This window comes from Lampetra fluviatilis, chromosome 32 (assembly GCF_964198595.1).
Source record: "Lampetra fluviatilis chromosome 32, kcLamFluv1.1, whole genome shotgun sequence".
In the NCBI taxonomy this organism is placed as follows: Eukaryota; Metazoa; Chordata; class Hyperoartia; order Petromyzontiformes; family Petromyzontidae; genus Lampetra; species Lampetra fluviatilis.
Genome location: NC_136306.1, coordinates 12150346 through 12174574, shown reverse-complemented (window position 1 = coordinate 12174574; position 24229 = coordinate 12150346). Strand labels below are relative to the sequence as shown.

At 42.5% G+C, this 24229-nt stretch overlaps 1 protein-coding gene across 2 annotated transcripts; it reads left to right on the top strand.

Moving 5' to 3' along the window:
* The first annotated feature begins 280 nt into the window (after positions 1-280).
* On the top strand, positions 281-22751 carry IP6K1 (inositol hexakisphosphate kinase 1). 2 transcript variants are annotated; one of them, XM_078871607.1, is made up of 6 exons: positions 281-479; positions 2613-3087; positions 6559-6802; positions 9964-10145; positions 11237-11412; positions 13829-22751. In XM_078871607.1, the coding sequence occupies exons 2-6, from the start codon at positions 2874-2876 to the stop codon at positions 14342-14344; spliced, it is 1332 nt and encodes a 443-aa protein (XP_078727733.1). In that variant the 5' UTR covers positions 281-479; positions 2613-2873; the 3' UTR covers positions 14345-22751. The 2 variants fall into 2 exon arrangements, with proteins under 2 accessions (XP_078727733.1, XP_078727734.1); XM_078871608.1 differs by lacking the exons at positions 281-479; positions 2613-3087; positions 6559-6802 and adding an exon at positions 9246-9264.
* Positions 22752-24229: the final 1478 nt, after the last annotated feature.

Here is a 24229-nt window from a genome sequence, read left to right as displayed (position 1 = left end):
CAGGCCAGGTGGACTTGAGGCCTCAAACGAGCACCTGGCGCGCGGTGCGTGAACATCCTCACTGGGGGGGGAGGGGGGGACAAAGGCGGCCGGGCGTGGTGTTGCTCACCCACCCCTCGTGTGCCGTGCCGGCATTCACAGGCGCTGCTCTCTGTCACAGGCGACACGGGGGTGGGGGGGGGGCATCTTTGTTGTGTCGCTATGCAAATGCGGCGTGCCGGTGACGTCAGCACGCGATGACGTCACCACGCGATGACGTGGCGCCGCGGGGCTTGTTTACGCCATGTTGTTTTGCCGTGCCCCAACTCACGAGCAGCAGCAGCAGCAGGAGGCGGCGCCGCCTCGCGACCCCAGCCACGACACTCGCCCGTTGTGCCACAACGACGACGACGACGACAGCCGCAGCAGCAGCAGCCGCAGCCGCAGCAGCAGCAGTTTGTCAATGCCATTGCCCCCCCGCCCCCGGCTGGAGTAACGAGGTGGGTTCGCATTGGCCGAGGCCTAGCGGTTTATAATGAACTCTTTGCCCACGTCCATCAAGTTTCAATTCCATTTACAGTTTCCTGTAGTCATGTCGGTGTGTGTTGACAGTTTTGTTCGGTTTGTAAATCATCATCATCATCGTCGTCGTCATTATTTCAGCCGTTTGAGTCCGTGTAGGCCGGCCCGCTCCTGCGCGCCCACTGCGTGCCGTGACCCGGGGCCCGGCTCCTCACGGCGGCGGCAGCCAAACAGACAGCGAATGGCGATACTGATTAAGAGACTGACTGCCTGTACATGTTGAGCCAAATCCTGCTGATAAGATTCGCTCCCCAGCAGTGACGTGTGGGCGGTGTGGCTGATGGAATGTGTACACGATATTGTTATTACGTGGATATACAACTATGTGAAATATGCATTATGCCTGCATTTATAGCGTTATTGTAGTTACATATAGGAATTCCTTGCAGAGTTAAGGAGCATAACGCGAGTTTTCCGGCTTTATTCTCTGGCAGTGACGAGCTGTTGTCTGCTACACAGTGCATCACTGTGCCGACTGGGTCACGTGATGTGTATTATAACACCTCGCTGATTACGCAATGTGATTACGGGGACGATGTAAAGGCGCAGCCCTGCAAGGGCTCGCTCGCCTCTCGTGGTGGAAGGGCTCCACAAGAGGGGGGGCTCTAGGCGGTGGTTTGGCCGACTCTCACGCTGACCAAACGTCTTGCAGCAAAGGTGATTTTGATTAAATGACATCAACGTTACTGCAATTAACTTATTCTAATCAATTGTTTATGGTGTTATTTGTTCTAAACATTCTTGCAGTTCACTGTTATTACAGTGTTATGGTTATTAAATAGTGTAGTTCACTTGTACCAAATTGCAATTCTATTTAGTCAAAGTTTTCACTTATTGGTGATATTACTGGGTTAAATATTACAATTCACTGTAGGGTAATCTAACGAGTTATTTAGTTATTAAATTTTGGTTGAAGTTAGATGGTACTTTAGGAGACACGCTATTGTTGAGTGTTTACGCTATGGTTCATCACGTGATGAACCACAGGATGTAGAATCTTTTTAAACGGCAAAGGTTTGATTTTAAATGCATTGTTTCAAACTTATAAACCACAAGTATATAATTAAACGTTGCTGCAACCGGATTGAGTTATTTCTATTTTACGATACTTCACCACACTGAGCAGTTTGGGTTAGTTAAGCAGGGGAGCATAGAAGTGGGAGCATAGGAGGTCGGTACAACATTGACATTTTGCTGCACTACCCTCTGCTGCTAATCGCGTCAACATCCAGTGTATACAATTATGACGGCAGTATTAGTCATTGCCCTATGTGTGTGTACGTTTTCCAGCAGCAACTGTCAAAGCAGGACAACTACGGGCCGGTTTTAACTTTCAGATCCTCATCAGCAATCACGTGTGCCTTTCAAGGAGGTTTTTTTGTCTCATAATATTGACTCCGTGGTAAACGCTCTACACGTTAACCTTCGGTAGGTGTTTCTCTACATGAGTGTTTTGACAACGCACCGTCGTTAAAAATGTAAGTTGGTACCCTTAAAAATGACAGTCTGTCCCTTTAACGGTGCTAAATGGAGGTCATTTAAAAAGCTCTCTGCCTGGGTGATTTAAACGGATTACTTGTGGGTCTTAACTGAGTTGTAGCATTTAAAGAGGACATGCATTAGGCGTTTAAGGTAACTGCTTGGCGTTTAGACGGGGTATGTTTTGTTCACTTTAATCTCCGAATTTATGGTCATTTAGCATGTGTGTCCATTTAAACAAAACTCATGTCATTTGAAAGAAAGGCATTCCAAGTAATCGTGACAAGTCTAGGTAAGATATGTGTTGTGTTTGTGGTTTATAACTGGAGTTTCTTCACGTGCTGGGAACATCTTTCGCACGTGGAGTGAGCCGTCAGACACCATGCCGACCAATACGTGGTACAACCTAAAAACACATTGGAGGGCCATATGCACAACCGCAAAAACACCTATGCACCGGTGCTTGTTATTGTTGATCACAGGCACTGGATAAAGTACAACACATAAGATTTACCAGCCGTCGCGGACGGGCACGGCAATAACATCGCTCTCCGCTTTCCCGTTACGTGCAGGGCGCCGGCGGGGCACGCAGGCGCTTAACTCGCAGCCCGCCGGAGCGTGAAGTGTCGCCGCTGCGGTTTTGATGTGCGTGGCGTGGTGCTCGAGGCCGGCAGTGCACACCGGTTTGGAGGCGTTTATCGTCGTCCCAACGCCGCCACCGCGAGCCGGAACACGATCCGGTGCCCTTGCGCCGGGCGTGCCACCGCGACTAGTGCCGGTCGCCCGGGACACCGGCCCATGCTCCCGGGCGGCGCATGGCGGCGTAGAGCGCGATGTGCCGGGGGGGGGCGGCGCCGGGGGCCATGTCGGGCACGGGGAGCACGCGCAGGGAAGTGCTGCTGGAGCCCTTCGTGCACCAGGTGGGCGGCCACTCAAGCATGATGAAGTTTGACGACGACACCATCTGCAAGCCGCTGATCGCGCGCGAGCAACGCTTCTACGAGTCGCTGCCGCAGGAGATGAATGAGTTCACGCCGCTATACAAAGGTAACGGGGCTCCTCGTCATCGCAGATGTGGGAAGCTCAGCGGGTTTGAGCCTGTGGATAGTGCTTGGACGGTGCGGCCGCCATGCAGCTGTTACGGGTTGCGGGGCTACGTGGTGAATGGCTGAGGGTAGTGCAGCGCAATCCACTGTTGTGCTGTACTTTGCTCCCCCGCCTATATTCCACGTACACTACCTTCTGGATCAAATTTTGTATCTAAAGGAATGCTCACATTTTATAGATCACCAGTCCCACATTTACAATATACTTATCAATTGTGGGGAAACACCGTAATTTAGTTTACCACATGGGGTTTCGCGACCAATATTATTCATAATGAAGGTTTTTGGGTTAGATCACGTAATTATCAATGTCATTAAGGTGGATTTACTCTCCAACACACTGGTGGGCTGAAGTAGTAACTAACTTGCACGTTTTGTTTACGTGACGAACCTGACTGGCTGTGTGGGGTGGTGGAGGGTTACGACTGAATCATTTACTTCGCTGCACCGGCTGCTCATGCTGTGAACCGTGAAGAGAACCAGGCAGTGAAATGTTTCTCTTCGTACAATGGTCGACTGAGCCATTGTTAAATTCACCGTCATTCTGCGTGTATATATGTTTATAAGTATACTTGTATGTTTGCTATGCTTAATTATCATCCTATGTGATGCACATTGCCAAGTTGTTTGATTAAAAAACTACTTTGGCTTGAATAAAAATGGCTTTGCTGACTGTGTTGCATTTCAGGTCACAGGCTAACAAATCAGCACACTTTTAAACATCATCTGTTTATTGAAGAGAATCACAGATTTCGTTTAACCAGGATTAAGCTATGCTTTGTGTAATGCAGTTACAGTGTGGCATATTTTTAGAAACGTTAATCTTTTCATTTGCTGAGGGCCAGCAATTCCCAGTTAGTGCCATAGCACGCAATCCAGTGGAGACTCGCTAATCCAGATAAATTGCGGTGGGACACTTTGTAAAAAAAAATCATATCGGCGAGAACTTCGATTCACTCCCTTTATGAATACCCAGCAATCATTACTGTACACAACATGAAAAAATAAATCTAAATTGCTTTGTATAAAATATTTAGTACCAAAACAAAACTTCAACATTTGACAGGTATGTGCAGTATGTGCTTTTCCATAAGCTAATTGGGGGAAAAAATAAATGTTTTTAATTTATCGTAAGATTTATTATGCGTTTGAATGCTACTCCGATTAAAGTGAAATTTGATGCAGTAAATTCTACTGCATTTGATTTCCAGCTGTATGCAATATGGTATTAGGCCGCGAATAATGTGTCCTATGTGCATTTTGTATGTTTACTATTAAAATGACATGCCGTGTTTGTGGGAATATTTGTGGGGTAATATAACCTGCCGTTCGTAAATGTTTGATACAGTTACTCTTGGAGGAGGACTTGAATGTCAACATGAATATTTGAAATTCACGTTGAGTTATGTTCTCTCGAGGTTGATTTCTGTTAAATGATGCTTGTGATTTCACTGAGACGCCAGGCCATGGTGCTTGTCTACAGCACCAAATAATGGGGGGGGGGGGACCAATCCATTTAGCAAAATACCGCATGGTTAGTGTATTTTGCTCCATCAATTGTTACGAGTGGAATGCGGTTCATTAACGGGGCTTTGTAAAATCGTTGCCGACTCAAAAAACACATTTTGTAGTTTAAATGGTCCCCGATTTCCTCTCAATGGTTACACGAGCTGAGAACAACAGAATCGCAAGCTTTTCATTTTCTTCGGTTTTTAAATACAGTGTATAGGCTTTTGGTACATACCTGAGATGGACACTTGAGCTGCTGTGTCTTGTGATTTATTTTCTATGCGCATTGCAAAATATGTGCTACCAACGAGTGAAACATGCTCTGGATGCGCGAACCAAACTTTGAATTTGTTCCCAATTATTTCTTTGAACTACAGGAAACAGAAGGTTTTTCGTTTTTCAAATTCAGTTCTGAATGTTCAGGTAATAGTTGTCTTTTAAATACAACACCTACTGCCCCCAGGGAACAGTGTCGAAAGGGTGAAGCTGAACAGCATGTACGTGATTAAATCGCACATAGCACTGCGCGTACTGATTAAGAGCGAGTCAAATTATTTTACGAGCTCAGTGTGGCTTGTGCACTAAGCGTGTTGGACAGACTTTTGAGGGGAGCAGTTATAAGAATGTGAAGGTGGTCCTTATTTTAAGTGATGCCTTCAACAGTTTTGGTCATTGGTTGATAACCTGAGGTCCTTTATTTAACAAATGGAGTCCTGCTGGAATGTGGTTAGTCCTTCGAAGGCTGTGTTCCTTCACGCAAGAAACGCAAAACCAAAAATAAAAATCTCGAACATACTTTGGCTGGATTTGTTAATGGAAAAAAATGACTTTTAATTTAGAGTTTAGAGTGTCATTATGGCACTTGTGTCACACATTGCAAGCTTTTAATTCTCTTCAGTTTACATGAATTGTTGCGCACATGAATGATGTCACCGATGAGTCTAAATACATCGTGAATGCAGAGGCTTCGCCAGAGCGATATAGCACTGAACTTGACCCTGATATTCATGTCCTTTGTCTCATGAAGTTTGAAGCTTGTGTTTGTCTGGGACACACAGCCTCGGGATTCATCAATCACCACTGTTTGCTTTCGGGTTGCGTCTTCCATTATGCAGGTAGAAATATAGTGCCTCAGTCATCGGGCATTGTCCTTCACAGGTCATTCGCTTTCAAGACTTTTATTCTGTAAATATTTGGCATTTTGACAATTGTTCTGGTGACGTTGAAGGAACAAGAAGTCTCTTGAACGATTGTTATTTTTCAGAGCGAGTGGATATTGACTGTCACAGTACAGAATACTTCATAAAGTATGTATCAGCAATGTTACTCCCTACCTGCTTGGATAGTCATTCAAATACATTTGTGAGCAAGAGGAGAGGCTGATGAATCATTCTTTGTTTTCCACACATCTTGCAATTTCAATGTTCATTATAAACGTGAGAATGAAGCACACGAATGCAGCTGTTTTGCCTGATATCTACTCCTGCACTTTAAATGTTAAAATGTTTGCCTCTGATGTGCACGAGACACTTAGTCAATTCCATGGATTGTACCCTTATGTTCTAATGAGGGAATATTAGATGGAGTAATGAACTTTCAATGGGATAATTGAGGTGTTGGGTTTTAGTATTATTGAGATTGGCAGTGCAGAGAAAGCATCAAAGGAAGTAAAATAATGCAAATAACACAAACTAATAATTTTAATATGCAAGTCACCATTACAGTTCTGCAAGCCAAAAAAGTAAAACAAATTAACATTCATAACGCCTGTCCACGATGCCTTACTCCTGAGAAATAGGAGCGATGCAGGTGGGACCCAAATTGCCAAACCTAAGCAGGTTGCCGACCCGTTTGCTCAGCACCGCTAAACATCTCCTCCCCCCGCCATCTCGCGTTCCCGCAGGCGTGGTGTCGGTGCACTTTGAGGAGGACAGCGACGGCTACTTCACGCTCGTCGCCCACCTGTGTGCCGAGTCGGAGCCCGCGGGCGAGGCCGACGCCGGCGCCACCAGCGAGCAGCCGCGCCGCAAGCACTCGCGCCGTAGCTTGCGGCGCTCGACCAGCGGCAGCGAGCACGGCTCCGACAGGGCCTCGTCGGCGCCCGACGGCAGCGACACGAGCGAATGCTCCGTGTTCACCACTAGCGGGTGAGTCTTCTTCTTGTCGTACGGCTGATGTCGATGCAGAGCAAACAACTACAATTTCACATTCAGGCAGTAGGACGACCGCGTCGAGAGCAGCGGGAGGAGTGTGTCGCTGTGATGTCTCCTTCGAACCTTGCGCCGTTATACGTTGTGTGGTCTCTTCTGGATCACCACAGGCGCGCACTACTGGAGAGTTTTACATTTTTGGGCAGGCGAGTGCACCGGGATCTTATCCCTCGCGTGTCAGATTCAACCCTGTAACTTTATTTCGAAATGGTCTACAAACGATATCTGTTTTTGCAAGCTTCTTCTTGGACAACATTTTATTTTGATTGGGCAATGCAATGCTTTGTCTGTGGGGTCCTTAAGCCCTCTGGATTACACACAGATGTTCTTATTAAGCAGAACGTAACTTGCAAATCCCTTGTTTTTTTATTGAACAGTTCCGATATTGTGGTAGTTAGATTTTGGTTATTATATTCCATTGTGTGTCTATATATAAGTATAGATATATAAAAACAGTTATGGTGAATTGAGCAACCTGTTGACGCTTAAACAAATACATTCAATGCACCGTTTCACGTCCATGGAGCTCTATTGGAATTCCACTTTCGAGCTGTGTGCCTTCACAAATACATTTACATGTTCAGCGATGAAGGAAATACTGCTTACAAGTGTGCCCCTGTATCTCATTGGTATTCATGGCATGTGTTTGTGTGCGTTTAATTTGTGTTCACGTACGGTTTTACATATTTAAGGATTAAAATTAGTGCTGTGGCAATATTTACTCAGTCTTTGTAATGCCTTGTCGAGATATTTATAAAAATAGGCTGCTATTATTTCCCCAGGAGTTGCACTGTTGGTTAAAGGTGGCTTCTTCACTATGCATTTCAGTGTGAGATGTCACTTAATGGGATATCAGCTACTTTTGTAGCAAATCTACTGTAGCAAGTTACTGTGCATAGATTTGTTCTTTAAAACGAATACAGTAAAACCTTGGATTGCGAGCATAATTCGTTCCAGAAACGTGCTTGTAATCCAAAGCACTCGTATATCAAAGCGAATTTCCCCGTAAGAAATAGTGGAAATTCAGATTATTCGTTCCACAACCCAAAAATATTCATGTAAAAATGTTTAATACAAAATACCTTTTTATATTTTTATTATTTCAATTTAATATAAAGTAATCAAATTTATAAATACATTTAATCGTGGCTGATGTGAGGGAGACGAGAGAGAGGAGAGGAGGAGGGGGCCATTGTTCCAGTACAGTTACTAAAGAACAGTCACTCCACTTGGACACAAAATAAAAACAATGCTTTACGCACACACACGTGGTCACAACACTATAGTAAACAGTCTACGCTCGCACGGATGTTGACTATACGAGCGAGGCACGCCGACTGAGATTGAGCATGGGGGACGATTACCCACAATCCCGCAGCGAGAGAGAGAGAAGAACAATCGGCTCAGTTGTGATCACGTGACGCTCGGCAGACAAAGCGTATACTGTACGTACTACTCGTAATTCAAGACCTCGCTCGTTTATCAAGTAAAAATGTATTAAAAAAATTAGCTCGTCTTGCAAAACACTCGCAGACCAAGTTACGTGCAATCCAAGGTTTTACTGTACTTTTGTTTGCAATACATGCATTGACTCATTTATGTATAAAATGTATATTCAAATGATATGCTAATGTGTTAATTACCACCGTGCAAATATAAAACAAATGAGCCGGACATTACAAATCAGACGCAGTGCAAGCTGTTTAGATATCACAAGTGAGCCTAAACATGACAGACATTCACTGCAAGCAAGACCCGACAATGGAGATTGACAATTTAAACAAGGCAAGCAATGTAAAATAGACAACGCAAGGGAGACAGACAAAACAAATGAGACCGAACAAATGAGCCAGCATCAGATGAGAAACAACAAACTTTACAGATGAAAGAGACGGCAAAAATTAGATGGAACGAATTAAATAAAACTAGTTTTTACCATTACCCTGGACCATGATAACAATTGAATCGCTGGGATGTGAATCGTTTCCCACCGAGTCCCGCAGGTACACCACCCACATTTGTAGGCTTCAGAACATTCAAGAAAATTCTTGCCAATGAATCAAATGAAACGGAGGGGGTGCCATTCCACACATCGCGAGCATGCCAACTTGTTTCCAGAATACTTGCATCATTTCAGCAGCCCTGTAAGTTAAACCAGTCGACTGAGTTTATTTTAAGCGTCGTTTATTGTTAACATTGTTTTGACCTTCCTGAGAATGTGTTATTAATAGGGTCCACGTCTCTCCTGTACAATATCTTGCTTCGTCAGCCACGCTGTGTGTGGGTGGCTTGCGTTGATCCAGTGCATAGTTGTCTCATGGAAACGTAACCCGATTTTTTTGTATCGCCCTTTTCCTGCCATATCTAATGTGCATTGTGGAGTTCTTTACCATATCCAGGTGATGGCATTGCCTTTATATTTAATACTAATGCAGCAATTCGTTTTTTTACCAATTCAATAAATTTTGCTGCATTGGAAAAGTAACTGCGTTGCTCTGCATTTTCTAAGTTTTAGATTGTTTTGGCTCAATACTGAGTTGGCTGCAAATTAATTGCAGTTTTTTTACTTGGCCATATTAACGTTGATCAGCAGTCCCCTTCTGTTATCGTTCCCAAAAAATTGGACCCTAGTGCGATTGAATTAGGGAGCCAAGTTTGTGGTGGCAGTATACATATTGCAGTTTGCAGCAGCAATACTGCATGCATCATTACTGGCATTTTTATCCGAGTTTGAGTCAGAAATTGTCAACAATTACTAATTATTACCAATAGGATTCTTGTAGGGCTTCATGTGCGTAATAACTATGGTGCTTTGTCACTCCACTGCTGGATGAAGGCCTCTTCATGGCTATCAGCCGTCTGTTTTTTTTACGATACTTCATCATGCTGGCGAGTGCAGGGTTGTGGAGGCCCTAGGAGCTGTTCACACATCACTCATCACTGATATCAGCCATGGCTGAGAATTGAACTCAGTTCACCGGGTTTAGAATGCAGTACACTAACCACTGTGTCAGTTCCCTTTCTTCCTGCCACTTACAAATGAATTGAAATAAATGATCCCAAGTTCATGCCGTGTTTGTATATGCGCGTATATACAGAATGCAAGACCTCAAGAGCCCAAAGGTTGAGCTGCACATCCAGTCGGAGGCTCCCTTCCAAATGCTCGATGGAGGGTGCAGCTCCTCTTCCGAGAAGATCAGCTTCAACCCGTGGAGCCTGCGCTGCCACAAGAAGCAGCTGAACCGCATGCGCTCCGAGTCCAAGGACCGCAAGATGTTCAGTATCCTCCCCTATGCAGCCGTGCAGAATGTGTCATCGGTGTTCATTTTATGAACGTCCCAATTGGATCCCCGTTATGCTTTCATGAGACGGAGTATCCATTGGGGGGTCTCTCTCGTAGAGCAGTGCAAACCTGAGCATTCGCGAATGGCTTATGGACGCGGATATTGCAGAGTTACCTCTTAAGTTCTCCTCAAGTGACCTATGAACCGTATAGTAGGGGCAGCACTTTCTCCGCTGCTCGGCCATATGAGATCATTTTCATCGTAGGGCAGTCAAACTGATATTTTCATTATCAGAGCTGGAATTTAGCCAAATGAGTCCGGAACAAAATGTTAGGTGATGTTTTTCTTGTGCAGATCCCAGTTAAATCACAAGCAGCTATCTATGGGACCTCCTTTGCCAGTACTAACATATGAGAATAGATTTTCCCCTTTTTTTCTGTCAACAACACAGGTGTTAAGATGTTAAAACACCAAACTTAAACCTTTTTACAAGGAATCATGTCTGCATTAACCACAATACTTGCGGTCAGAATGCAAATAAAAAACTTATTCTGATAATATATGCATTGTATTTGGTTCTTTCGGTAAAGTCACATATTTATAAAATAAAATAAATCGCAACACAATCGGTCGTCCTTGGGTAGACGCTTGTGCTGCTCCCGAAACGTCGTGATTTATTTTATTTTCTACCCACGTGACTTTACCGGAAGAACCAAAGAGTACGCATTCCTGCAGTCACGAAAGCTTCAAAGCAATATATGCATTGGCTTTGAAACTGATTGGTCCACACCAGAGACAGCTTTCTTTTGAGCCTGGTGTGATTTTTTAAGTCGTTTTGATTCAGTGGATGTAGAGGTTTAAGGTTTTAAAGGTATTGCAATAAGCAAACAAATATAAAAAGCACTTAATATTGGAATGAAACTTACGAATGAAACCCTTGTTTCCTAAAAAGCGATTGGCACAGTGACTTAAAAATTGGGCGCAAACGGTTTTTCCACCAACATGAGACTTGAGACGGTGCGAGGAATAACCGTCCCGTGTAAATTGCGCTGAAGGCGGCTGGTTCCTTTGACGGCGGCACTCGCAGAGTTCCTGCTGCTGGAGAACGTCGTGTCCCAGTTCAAGCTGCCCTGCATCCTGGACCTCAAGATGGGCACGCGGCAGCACGGCGATGACGCGTCCGAGGAGAAGGCGGCCCGGCAGACACGCAAGTGCCAGCAGAGCACGTCCGCCCAGCTGGGCGTGCGTGTGTGCGGCATGCAGGCAGGTGGTCTCACGTGCGCTCCCGCCGCAGAGGCAGAAGCAACGGTGCCTGTAGAATCGTCACGTCGTTTGTACATTTGAACCTTATGGCGGGGGAGACCCCGGGGTCCCATAAGCCACCAGCACTCGCATAAACATATTATAATGTGAACAAAAACTTAGCTCTTTTTCACCAACGGGTTTGAATGATGGTGGCAAGTGTTGTCTTGTTAAACTATGCCTTTAAAACTGAAAACTACTTACCTGTAGTACATGTATTTAAATCCACTATCGAAAAAATTATTTACACCCCTCTGTTAATCATCGTGTTTCTTATAGTGTGGATTTGTGAACACACTTTGTAAACAGTACATAAAATAGTATGCGTTTTCAATGCGCTGTTTTTATTGCAACAAGCGTTTATACCAAGGTTACATGACAGAGTAGTCGGTCGCCGCTGCTCTTATCCACATTGATACGAGCGGTATGTGGGGACTATGGCTTAACCGCAAAAAAAGCCTATCTACACAGATGCATACGGACAAGAGAAGTATTATCAAACAGGAGGAATTAGCGGTGCAACGCATCTCATCTCTTAAATATCTGCAGGTAATAGGATTGTCATCGATTGATCCTGGCTGCAGACATTGGTAGGTCACAATAATGAAGATAAGAGCAGTTTCACTGCATTGTGCATACTGTTATGACAAATTAAGGACTTAAGTCATGTAGGCAGGTTGAGCAGCTTTGGATAAGACTTATGATCCTGCCCATATCCGGACATGGAGTGCATTCGCTTGTTGAGCTCTTCTGCTCATTCGTCCTCGCTGCGCTTGAACGACATGACAACAGAATGATCCGCGCCAGGTGGATCGTGGCGTTTATGTGCGCGGTGGGACAGAGTCGCCAAAAATAATGTACATGATGCACTATTTAAAGTTGAATTTTTTGATAACGGATTTTTTTATGCTGATTTTTGGTGTTTCAACATCGCGGAGTAGCACTGATTTCGGATTGATTGGTACCCCAGTCGCGGAATGAAGTACACTCCTGGAAAAAATAGTGTTCCAGAAATAAAGTATTTAATTGCCTCAGCCATTTTGTATTATTTGGTACCCCGGGGTAACACTATAAGGATCATATGCCACGATTTGTGTGATTAATAATTGCCCTCATGCCAAATGTCCTCTTGATATGCTCATGCAATATTTAGGAAAATGGAGTGAACAAGAATGTACTATTCAGACAAAAAACAAGTCACGAGACAAGAATTGTGACACTGAATCGTGGCGATTCAACAAATCATTTGGCCAGTGGCTGTCTACGTTTGTACATGTCAATGAATTATCCTGTAGGCATTATTTGCCTTTCAGCTGCACGTGTCACGCAATTCTCATCAGTAGATGAGCCACTAGCAGCACCTCCAAGTAGCTGGATTGCAGTTGTGCGTCACGTCGCTTGGCATTAAACTGTTAGTGGCAACGTCCTTCTCGTTGGCTTTGTTTAAGTTCATCCTCTGGTGGTGGCCAATGTGCAGAATAAACATAAGCTATTGGTGTGTCATTTTTGTCTTGCAGTAGTCAATTGTGAAATTGATCAAATAAGGAGAATCTGAAACCTCATATCGTCATTCTTCCAGGGTCAGCTATTTGGTGTCACAATTGTATATAGATATGTTTAATGACTCAAACTTGTGAGCCTAACCTTGTTTGAAAAACTACAGAGGGTGATTGTTGTAGGGATGATGTGTTACACTGGCAGGGCTTCTGGATCGTCATTTGCACATTGCTTTGGTGGTTTGCGAGTGGAACGATTCAGACTTCTTACGTCCCCACTGCTGAATTTTGTAATTCTGGTCCATGGTTTGAGAATAGATTATTTTTTATTAACATTGTGGTGATTGTATCGGTGGGGGTGACCTGAACCCATTACATACACCGTCTACATATACCAATTGAAAAACATGACTTATTACACTCAACACATGTATCATGAGCCTGAGGGTTCAAGATTAATCGATGAGCAGACGCATTGGTAGCAGTTGTTACACTAGTGTGTGATTTCAGAGGTCTTGGTTTTGATATCAACAGCATAACAGCGTTGTAACTCGTGGCACATTCAGGGCTAGTGTTATGAGAGCCAGATTTTGATACTTTAGTTACAATTATTTTTAAATATATATTTAAAGTGAAATGATTATTTTGTACAAAGTTGTAAACATTTTATAATAGAATTGAAGGTGATATTTATCATGCAGTAGAAATGCACTTATGACTCTATTTTATAATGGCATCAGCGAGTCACTCGCATTATCCTTGGAGAACACTTTCACGCTGGGCACCTTCAGGAATCAAATCGCTGCGTGCGGACTGGCTGTGTTGCGAACGCAGGAACAGTTTGGTCTTTGCGTGAATCTCTCCCGCTGCGTACGCTGCAGGTGTACCACACGGACACGGGGCACTTTCTGTGCCGGAACAAGTACTACGGACGGGGGCTGTCCGAGGAGGGCTTCCGCGAAACCCTCTTCCAGTTCCTGTTTAACGGGCGCCACCTCCGTCGCGACCTCCTTGATCCCATAATCGGCAAGCTGCGCACGCTCAAGGCCGTGCTGGAGCGGCAGGTGTCCTACCGCTTCTACTCCAGTTCGCTGCTCATCATCTACGACGGAAAGGAGCGCAAGGTCGAGTTGCGGCGCCAGCTTTTGGAGGCGACAGGGCAGGGCAACCAGCAGGACGTCGCCGTCGCGACCACCGCCGCGGGCGGAGGCGGCGCCGGCGGGAACGGAGGCGGCCTCAACACCAAGGTGGACGTTCGCATGATCGACTTTGCGCACTCCACCTTCAAGGGTTTCCGCGACGACCAGACCATCCACGACGGGCACGACCGCGGCTACGTGTTTGGCCTGGAGAGCCTGCTCAAGATCCTGACGGAGATCCGGGATGAGAACGCCTGATGGGCCGAGAACCTCGACTCCCCCCCTCCCCTTGTCCGCTGGGGCGGGGGACAGCGCTTCGTCTGTCGTCTTGGCAGAGCCAACGGCAGTCGTCTTGAGCACGCGAAGCAATTGTACGTTTTGTCAGTCTGCGCCACGGCCCTGTCTGCCGAACGCTGTCTTTGTCAAGCAGGCGGGCGCACAGTAGCTCTGTAATCGTCACCCTCGACCACCCTGAGTGAGTGTTTGCACGTTGAGCACTTGTGCGATGGCAGCGTAAGGACTCCCGTGGGGGATGGTTATTTTCTTTCCGCAAGATGTCTTCAGTTGAAATTTTAGCACGTTGAGTTTGTCATTAGGTATCAACAGGGTTTCAATAGCTACAGACAGGTGACTAAAAAAGAGAAAAATGAAACAAAATGTTAAAATATTAAAAATATTCCATCTATTCACGTCATAAAAAAATATCTTTGATTTGCTGTTTGTAATGCCTAGATGTTTATTGTGATGCCCACATCTTTGATTTTATGTGTGCCCAGACACTTGAAATGCTGGCATTTATGGATTCCAAGTTGACAATTTTTTCACTTTGTCTCACTGAAGCAAATGTGTTTCAGGAAATTTTCACTCAGGACCTCCGATTAGCACGGTTGGCTACGTACGGTGCGAAAGAAGTTCAACATACATATATAGCTGAATGCGTGTGAAAGTATTTTTGACATGTTTGAAAGGCCAGAAACAATGTGTGTTAGAAGGCTGTAACAATCCTTGCAGGCCAGCAAGCAGGGGACTTCATCACCAACTTTATTACCCAATTAATTGTGTAATAGAAATTGGCAGAATTACAATACCAACTTTGTTTTTTTAAAGTTAGGTTTGGATATAAAATGTTAATTCACTTGGTCATTTTTCAATGTGGAACATCCTTGGATATATGCTGCAAGAATGCTGGATAGGTACGAACTACTATTTTGGAGACAGGAACAAATCACTTCACTAGCCATGCATTTTAATACTACAACATTTTGCTAAAGATTATTTGCCAGCGTACCAATATTAAACGGCAAGTACAAGGGTAAGGACTGGTGGAGCTTTCTGGAATTGACTGGAATCGTTACCAAGAGAACTTACATCATCAAAAGCCCCAATGGGTTTTCTGAAAAGAATTAGGAGGCAAAATATAACGACATAATAACTATAACATTGGCACAGCAAAGTGTTAATATTGTAAAATTGGTCGGTCTGCAATAAAAATACCTTTAAATTGCCAAATGTTTTCAAAATTATTGCGTACCTAGACATGATTACAAGGAATTTAATAACAAGCCTATTTTAATCAAGTCATTCACAGGACCTTTTATTGATCTGTGTACATGTTTGTGTAATTTACAAGAAAGTATGAACCATCCAAAAATGTCCTCAATACAAGGCTAAGTATAAACAAAATTCATGCATTTGTGATCTCTGAAGATACACACATTCAATGCTGTGAGAATTGTGAACCGTACAAAATGGAAATTACAACACAGTCCTAATTGGATACAATAGGGCAAAGTATTGCTATGCAGCTATTGGTCTGTGCTTTGTTCCCACAAAGGTCAGCGCTGCAGTATTGCTTGTGATTCGTGCTGCCCCCCCGCTGTCCTTTGCATGTAATGATTCTCGTGGACCCACTCGTTTTTGTGATCTGCCTGTTCTTGGTTATTTTGTTATCCTAAAATTATATGAGCATTAGATTTGCATACATATCAATCTTGATTTTACATTCATTATTGAAATCATTAGTATAAGATGTATTTCATTATTTTTGATGTCGAGTCTGCACAACTTTGGCTGAAATGCTACACGATATTTGGGTAAGCAGGCAACAGGATTTTCTGTAGTTCTTGACCAGCTTTCCCATTGAATTACATTTTTGTGAACATGCCGGCCATATGCATTCGGGATGCGTTTAGGATATAAATGTCTGGATTTTTAAGGACATTCTCTGATCTCTTTGGCTTTTCTGGATCATATACCTTGTTTTGTATGTGTATCTTCACAGCCACACAAAGTGATTTCACTCAACGCTGGTGGCAGTTGGCAGAAGTGGCACCTTGGTGTCATCACTTTACGTTTTGGAATCAGAATAAAAACTCAATCACCTGACATTTGCTATGTATGCCCCTAAAAATCTCGGGTTTTTTCATATTCTAAAATGGTAAGCACATCCTCAATATGCATATCCATAATAACTACCATGGACAACACTCGCAAAAATGTTTTTCCATGTGAGTACCTTTCCACTTGGCATAAAAACAATATTTGTTGCATTTCCCCCCAATATTTGCAGCACGGATGGGAATGACCTTCGAATTCTCGGTTGTGTTATCTGCCAAGCAATTTAAAGTAATAAACTTTACTTTAAATTAACTGAAGAGTTTCAGTAACCTTTACCCAAAAGGTTATTTCTATTTGAAGGCATGTCTTCTTTTTTACTGCCAAATAATTATTCAGCTGCAAAAATGGCAGTGTTTTAGCCCTGGCCAATTTCATAAAATACATCTTATAAACTATTCTTTGGGTCTTTCGGTAAAGCCACGTAGATATAATCTTTTTTCTAAATAATAACAATATCACTACGTTTCGTTCGCAACACAAGCAAACTGTATTGAAACTCATCTGTAAACATTTACCTCCCTGTTATCAATCAAAGCACTAGAAGAAGGTGTCTGATGTCAAAACGTGTTGATCGTCACTACAGATGAGGTTTACCAAACATTGTTTCCTTTGTACCAGCTATGGACATAACAGAAGTTTTTATACATTGGGATTGACGAGCTTTGCGCACTGGTTAAGTCACATTGTGAAGATGGGCTGTGTGGCTCAAAACGTATTTAGCTGACATATCTGGCTTGTGTAAATGTAATGGTTCCCAAAAGAACATCTGCTTTGGCAATGCATGACTTCTCCAAGACATTTTTTATAGCAGTTGTCAACCGCAGCCCAAGTGTTATTCTGGCAGATTGCTTCAAACATTAGTTTCGCTTTACAGATTAGAACGTTGATAGGCGTTTAAAACAATTAATCTCACCATTGTCATAAACACTGCTTTTTAATTGTAAAGTTTCTGGCATTGTTCCTTCTTGAGGGCTGTTGCCCGAATTATGAGCTGTGTGTTTTTACTTTCAGTTGCAAGGCAGTGTTAATTGTGTGTGCTCTCTGCGTGTACGTATACACCACTGCCATCATAGTCAAGTTTATTTTAATGCAATTATTGACACCGTTTCTAAATGTATGCAGCCAACCCCTCATTAACTGTTTCGCATATTTGTTTTAGGCAACAGATGCTCTTTTCTGATTGTTATGGAAGTCTCAACCCACTGGTAAAAGTGTTGAGCATCTTCACGGAGCGTCATGTCACCGCACACATTTTGCGTTGTCTAGTACTGTACTTGGCAAGTATAAGAGTATGCACCGGTGTGGGTGATGTGGTTATTGTAAGCAATATCATATTAGCTGTTCTTGTGAACTAGCAGTGCAACACAATTGTCATGCTCAGGAATAACAAGTCATAATAAGTGTATCTGAATGACAGCTTTAAGCACCTGCCCATTGGTGGTAGGTAGATGGAGGTTCAGGTATTAATTTACTTTTTATGACATTGCTGGACCTTAGTTAAAATCTGAAGGTACCTTGATCATTGTCCACCTTGATCATTGCAAATTCACAATTTCACTCTGGATGGGTGTTGTTTGAATAAAAAATAGGCATCTGTATAAATACAGATTGTGCTATGGCCATATGTTGTAAATGTTCTGGTTCATATGCACTTTTTCACTGAAATGCTAATATGCAGATGTTGGAGTGGCTGTACAATGTGTGGGGTAGTTCATATTGAAGTGGTTTATTTTGATGTAGGAATGATGCAAGCATTTGAATACCCAGTCTGTTATTCGAAGTGAGGAGTGATTAGTTCCTGTGTGTGTTCAGAACTGCGATGCTTGAGAGTATTTGCAAGGCACTTTGCACGTGCCAATGCACAAGCTCTCGTTCACCTGCACTCGTATAGTATTTCACAATTGTTTAAACGTTTTACTTTGATCATGCACCTATTAGAAAAGCATTTAGACAATCGGAATACAAATGAGAATGTCTGCATGACAATGTTAATGTTTAAGTGTGCAGTGTTTGTGAAAAGCAAGTGCATAGCTGTTTTTTTATACTTCAAGCTCACCTGTAGGGAGTGCATTTCATGATGACATCACGGGTTTAGTGTGTAGGGTCGTTATGTTCTCTAAACCATTGAGTTCTAAATGATCCAGTGGCACACGGATTGTGTCTGACGGTTCACCCAGAGACTGGCACACAAACAATTATTGCTTTGGAGCCACCAATAAGATGACACACGTTCTTTGAAATGCCTAAATAATGGCATTAGAACGTGGTGCCTGGGTTAGCCCATTCTGCTTCCCTTTAACAGAGATATTACCGTATATAGATCTCAATTAACCCTGAGTGTAAAGTTCAATAGCTGAGTTGCAAGCATCTCACACTTCAACCTAGAACGGAATGTCCTTGGTGTACTACACCCCCCTCTTATGGTTTGACTGCCACTCCCGGCCAAAAATTTACAATTTTTTCGGTCAATGAATAAGCTGATTTGAAATTTGGCTGTTAACTTTTCCTCTTGGGGACTTTTCCACGTCATGCTGTATGCCACAATGTGTTGATTAATGAAACATCACGATTGTAGTCAAGATTCCCCTGCATTCTCATTAACCCAGTTAGTTTGTGCGATTATTAAACTATATTATTGGCACGTACTCTACTGTAATTGACCCAACATGTATTGCGCCTGGTAAATATGAAATGTATTATCTCCGATTTGCTCGGTTGCCTACGTACGGTGCGAAATAAGTTCAACATCCATACATCCTAACTGGCCATAAGGATAACGCGTCCATTGTGTTTAGAATATCTTCTGCGGTGCTGACGAATCTAAAACGCGTATAAGTCAATTTCAGCTCGCATTGAAGGCGTTTGTGTAAGTCGGCGAATGGTTGACACAATGGTGACCTGGTAATTTGATTGGCAAAGTTTTCGTGGAGTGCATTGTACATGTGGCCAATAGCAGGTGGGCCACGTGTCCTCTTGCAGGCTTGTTAATTGATTGACTAGTTTCGTTCAAGTGCTTCACTGGATTATTTTCTTATAACACGCACTGTCATGTAGTTTTGCTTTAGCTACGTGTGACATCACTTGTAAGTTTCTAAAAATAATTATGTATTAAGATTAAGCTGAACTTTTTGCTAAAAAAATTCCCCGTTTACAAGGGATTTTTTTCTTTACGGTCCAAAGTATGGAAATGTTTTGTGTGCCACATTTCCTGGTAAATCAATCATTTTTATATCATCGTTGAAAAGGTGAAATGTTCATTGGATTAAATATATAAACTGCTAAGCGTTAACTGTTGGGTTTTATTAAGAGGTCTTTTAAGTAGTTTTTATGCTTTTTTTCCAGGCCAATATGTGCTGTTGAGCTTTACGTTAAAATGTTATGCACTATTAAATGCCTACTCTTGAGTTTCAAAATATTCAAGAACATCAGTGTAGAAGGAACCTGTTTATCCTGTAATGGGTAATTTATATATTTTGATCATAATTCAAAGGGCATTTGAATCATTGTACTGCCAGACACCATTGAGTTGATTTAATTTTAAAACGCGAGAAGAATGACGACAATGCTTTGAATATTTTTTTGGCGGACGTCTTCAACTGAAGTGAAACGTATGCAGTGTTGCAACTTAAGAATACAGTAACTGTAAGTGTTTAGTGGTTATGTATATTTCCAACGCGCTTCTTGGCACCACTCAGAGCCTACATCATCGTACGGAATGCGCAATATTTATATCACTCAGAGGACAAGTTGGGTGGGGAAAAATGTAATGGACCAAGGAAACTACATCCGTATATATATCTAACGTGTTCTACAATGGTGCAGCTTTCTTCACGACCTGGAGAAAACGCTCAAAGTCTGTCGGGAGACTAAGGAGAGTACACTTATTCATATTCTACATTTTATTGAATGACTTGAGAATGCTGGAAGATGAGCGTCTGTCTCATGGGCGTGTCAACATGGAGGCACAGCATTCATTTCACCAAACGGTCCTGTCTCTTGAGTCTGAGTTGTTACGCTTACATTTTGCAATTGATTACTTTTGTGCGTGTAATTTCTTCACTCTCCCTTTCGAAATAGATGCGTTCACTTGAATTCGTGGCTTCGTTGGACATTTCATTCTCTAGAAATAGCCCCGAAAGTCGAAACGGATCTGTCGCATTCAAAGTATCAGCAGACGTGGATGTTGTCTTAGCTGCTGGGGTGTACTATACAAATGCAATTCATTCTAAGGAGCATTTCTCGAATGATTATTGAATGACGGAAATTAAGAAAGTATATACGTGTTTTTTTATGCTTTTGGTAAAAACAATTTTAGATGTGTATGATTTATGAAATAGTGTTACTTTGATATGTTTCGCTCGATGTATATTGGTTGTAGAAATTGATTGTCAATTACTGTTGAAGCGATTGTGAATCGTAAATCGAGGCCAATCCAGCCGGACGTCACGTGGCGTAGTGTCCGAGCCCTCCGTGTTGAGACTCTTCTCGTGAGCGTGCCGCGTCGTCTTGGCTTCATGTCAGAGCCCCTCAGAGGGGGGCCACGCAAGGACCAATCTACAAATATCGAGCTGTGGAATGCTTTTATTCTCTTCTCTTCCCGTTGACTCGTTACTCTTAATGGCTCTCGTTTTGACTGGTGTGGTTTATATACATGATCATTTTGCACTCGTGTTACGAAACAAGTGTTGCCTACAACATACTTTACGATCTAAAAACATTAAGTGCATTGTTACATATTGTTACACTTCCTGTAAGACGAAAGCAAATTATCAGCATTTTCAACCCTAAGAAGTGTATCACATTATTGGGGTTAACCTTGCAATTAATTGTAACACTTGTAAAATATCTGCATAGTTTAAAACATGCAGTAGCTAATTTCACTTCCTTTAGCTATAGGTACATACAGCATATGTAGCCCTTGATTAATCTGATAATAAATCTTCCTTAATTTCTCTCGTCTATTTACACACTGATGGTAAACCCCAGAATATTTTACTGCACATTTGTGGCCTATACAAGCGTGTTGTTTATGCAGAACATATCTTGTGTATTTCAGTGTGCTGGCATTGATTTGAATATATAAAATATGTAATCGCTGATGTGTGTGTTTTGTGTTTTATATGTATATGTGTGTATATACATATAAATATATTTGCAGTAATGTATTTTTATCCCACTGAACCATTGCTGGTCTATGGATGTGTGCTTAGATATCAGACATGCCACTGACAACAACAATGCACAAAGTTTCTTGGAATTTTGCACTGCAGTCAGCTCTGGTGACAACAACATTGTCACATGCAGCCACTAACTACCGGATCCCAAAGTTCAAATCCACTAGTTCACTTCAAGCTTTGTGCACTTAAAACACAAGTTATCACGTTTGTTATTTATTAAATACAATTTATCAAGTGTTTTATCGGTTGGTGTAGTGAGCACTGAACACAGTTTAAAAGCTTAAAAAATCACAAGTCTTGTGTTGTAAGTTTGCAATATTTAAGCAATTGGTTCCTCAACCGCAAGCCATTAACAAGTGTTGGACTCTACGGAGGGATTTAAGGAATGGACATCGAGTAACTGGTTGGAGTATCAATTACGATCTGTATAATGCACAAATGATTGCCTGTTTACTTCCTGCCTTGTCACTCGAGATTGTGAATGTGGGAAACTGGCATGCAAGCTAATTTTCCAGTGAAAACATCACTTACATAAATAGTATAACTCGTGTTATACACTGGAGTTAAAATTCAAATGTGTCACCATTTCAACAAATTCAGCAAACTTGTGAACATTTCAATTTGTTGATAAATTAGACGGCCCCATTTAAATATAGTTCAAAATATCCGTCACCATTGTACATATTGAGAAAAACAATAATCGTATACTGTGATGGAGTAGCATTTAAATTCCCAAAGGCACCGAGCTGAATGGGCAAGTCTGATGTGATTGTATCATATGTAAAAATGCAGATTCTAATGTATACTTTTGAACGTGTATGTAGAAAAAGAAAACATGGTATTTTATGAATTTCATTAGCACAAAGTGGTCATCAATTCCATTTGCAATGCATTTGATGGGACAAAGTTTAAAAATAATGCAATGTATTGTCTATTGCAGTATAATTAATGCAATGTATTGTCTATTTTTAGAAGTTTTATTTCACATGTACGTTGCTGTGTTTGCTGTAGCCATTACTGTTTGCCTATTATCTAACACATTTAGCACTAGCGCTGGTGATGTTCTGTAAGCATATCCAAATCCATTAATAAATGCATTTAATTCAGACTGTATATCGTGATTTTTAAACTGCGTGACATAGCACCAGGGGTCTTTTAAATGTGCATTTTGTATATTCTATTAAGCTACGGTTACTTTGTACTGCAGCTCAAGTTATGTTCATTGAAGTTTTAAATTACTCTCTGGTGCTGGAAAATATAACATCGGTGGTAATATAACATGGTTGACGATTTAATCGCTGGCTTTCAGGTAAAGTTTCAAAGAAAACACTGCAGTGGATGCACCATGAACATTTATTTCAGCTCAAACATGCTTACGTGTTACATTGTAAAAGCTAGGTAAAGGTGGAGCCTTGCAATTGCTTGCTCACGCCACTGCTGGCAGAAGGGCCTCCACTGTATGTTGACTTTCTTTCGCACCGTACGTAGCCAAGCGTGTAATCGGATGTGCAAAGGGATCTGTAGAGAGTTGCTCTATCGGGTACGTTGCCCTACCTCACACTGGCCTGGTGTCTCAGAAGAGATGAGTGGACCCAACATACAACCACTGGACTCATGGGCCTATTTATAGTGCTCGGTGGATCGAGGCGGGAGGATTTAAGAAACGTATTCATTGTTTTAAATGCTCTGCCAGGATATTGAAGGAGCAACCTCTGTAATGCAATTCAGCGTGCTAACCATTACATTGTGGCAGCATCCCATGTATTTATATAGTTACCATGTATATTTTAGGCACCTAACGATGCGTCAATTATGGGATTAATATCGATTCTTGTCCATAATTCATCGTATATAAGTACTTTGTAAACTTATTTATGGTTGGTGTGTTAAGCTTGTCGAAGCATTTCGTATTTAAATTTGTTATAGAATCGTCTTAACCGTTTGCCTGTTGCTAAAAGGGAACACGTGCCACTATTAGCGTGCCGGTCTCGTCGACAGTAATCACCATGGGTGGAGACGTGGGTGCGTGGGTGAGTGAAGGTCGTGGGAACACAAACCACGGCATTGCCTTGGGGAGCTCGTTTTGGAACGCAAAGAGGTTGGTGTAGCCCACTGGGTTGGTGTGTGGAGACATCATCAGCTCGACATGCAGCCTGAGGCAGGCACTGGGGGTCGGCATGCTTTGCACTGCCCATGGAAAGCAGGCAACAGTCATGAACGTGAAATCGGCAAATGACAACATGTATGATGCTTGACACATCCAACCGATATGTCAGGACAAGTTCGCAAATGTGAAAAGGCGACGTCGACTAATGATGCCAGTGTTCTTGGTTTAAATATTTGTCTCTTAAAACCCCAAAATAGGTTTCAAGTTCTAGCGGAAGGCAAACATGTAAAAATGCAACATTGAGCACGATATTTACACAGATGATACAATCTACAGGGAGTGTGCACATATCGAGTGGTGTATAATATCAAATGATAAAATTCCCAATGTACCAGTAAGAGCACAGTGCTGCATTCTTTTTGGTTTCGTTGAAATCCCCAGCAGGAGCCACTTTCACACTCC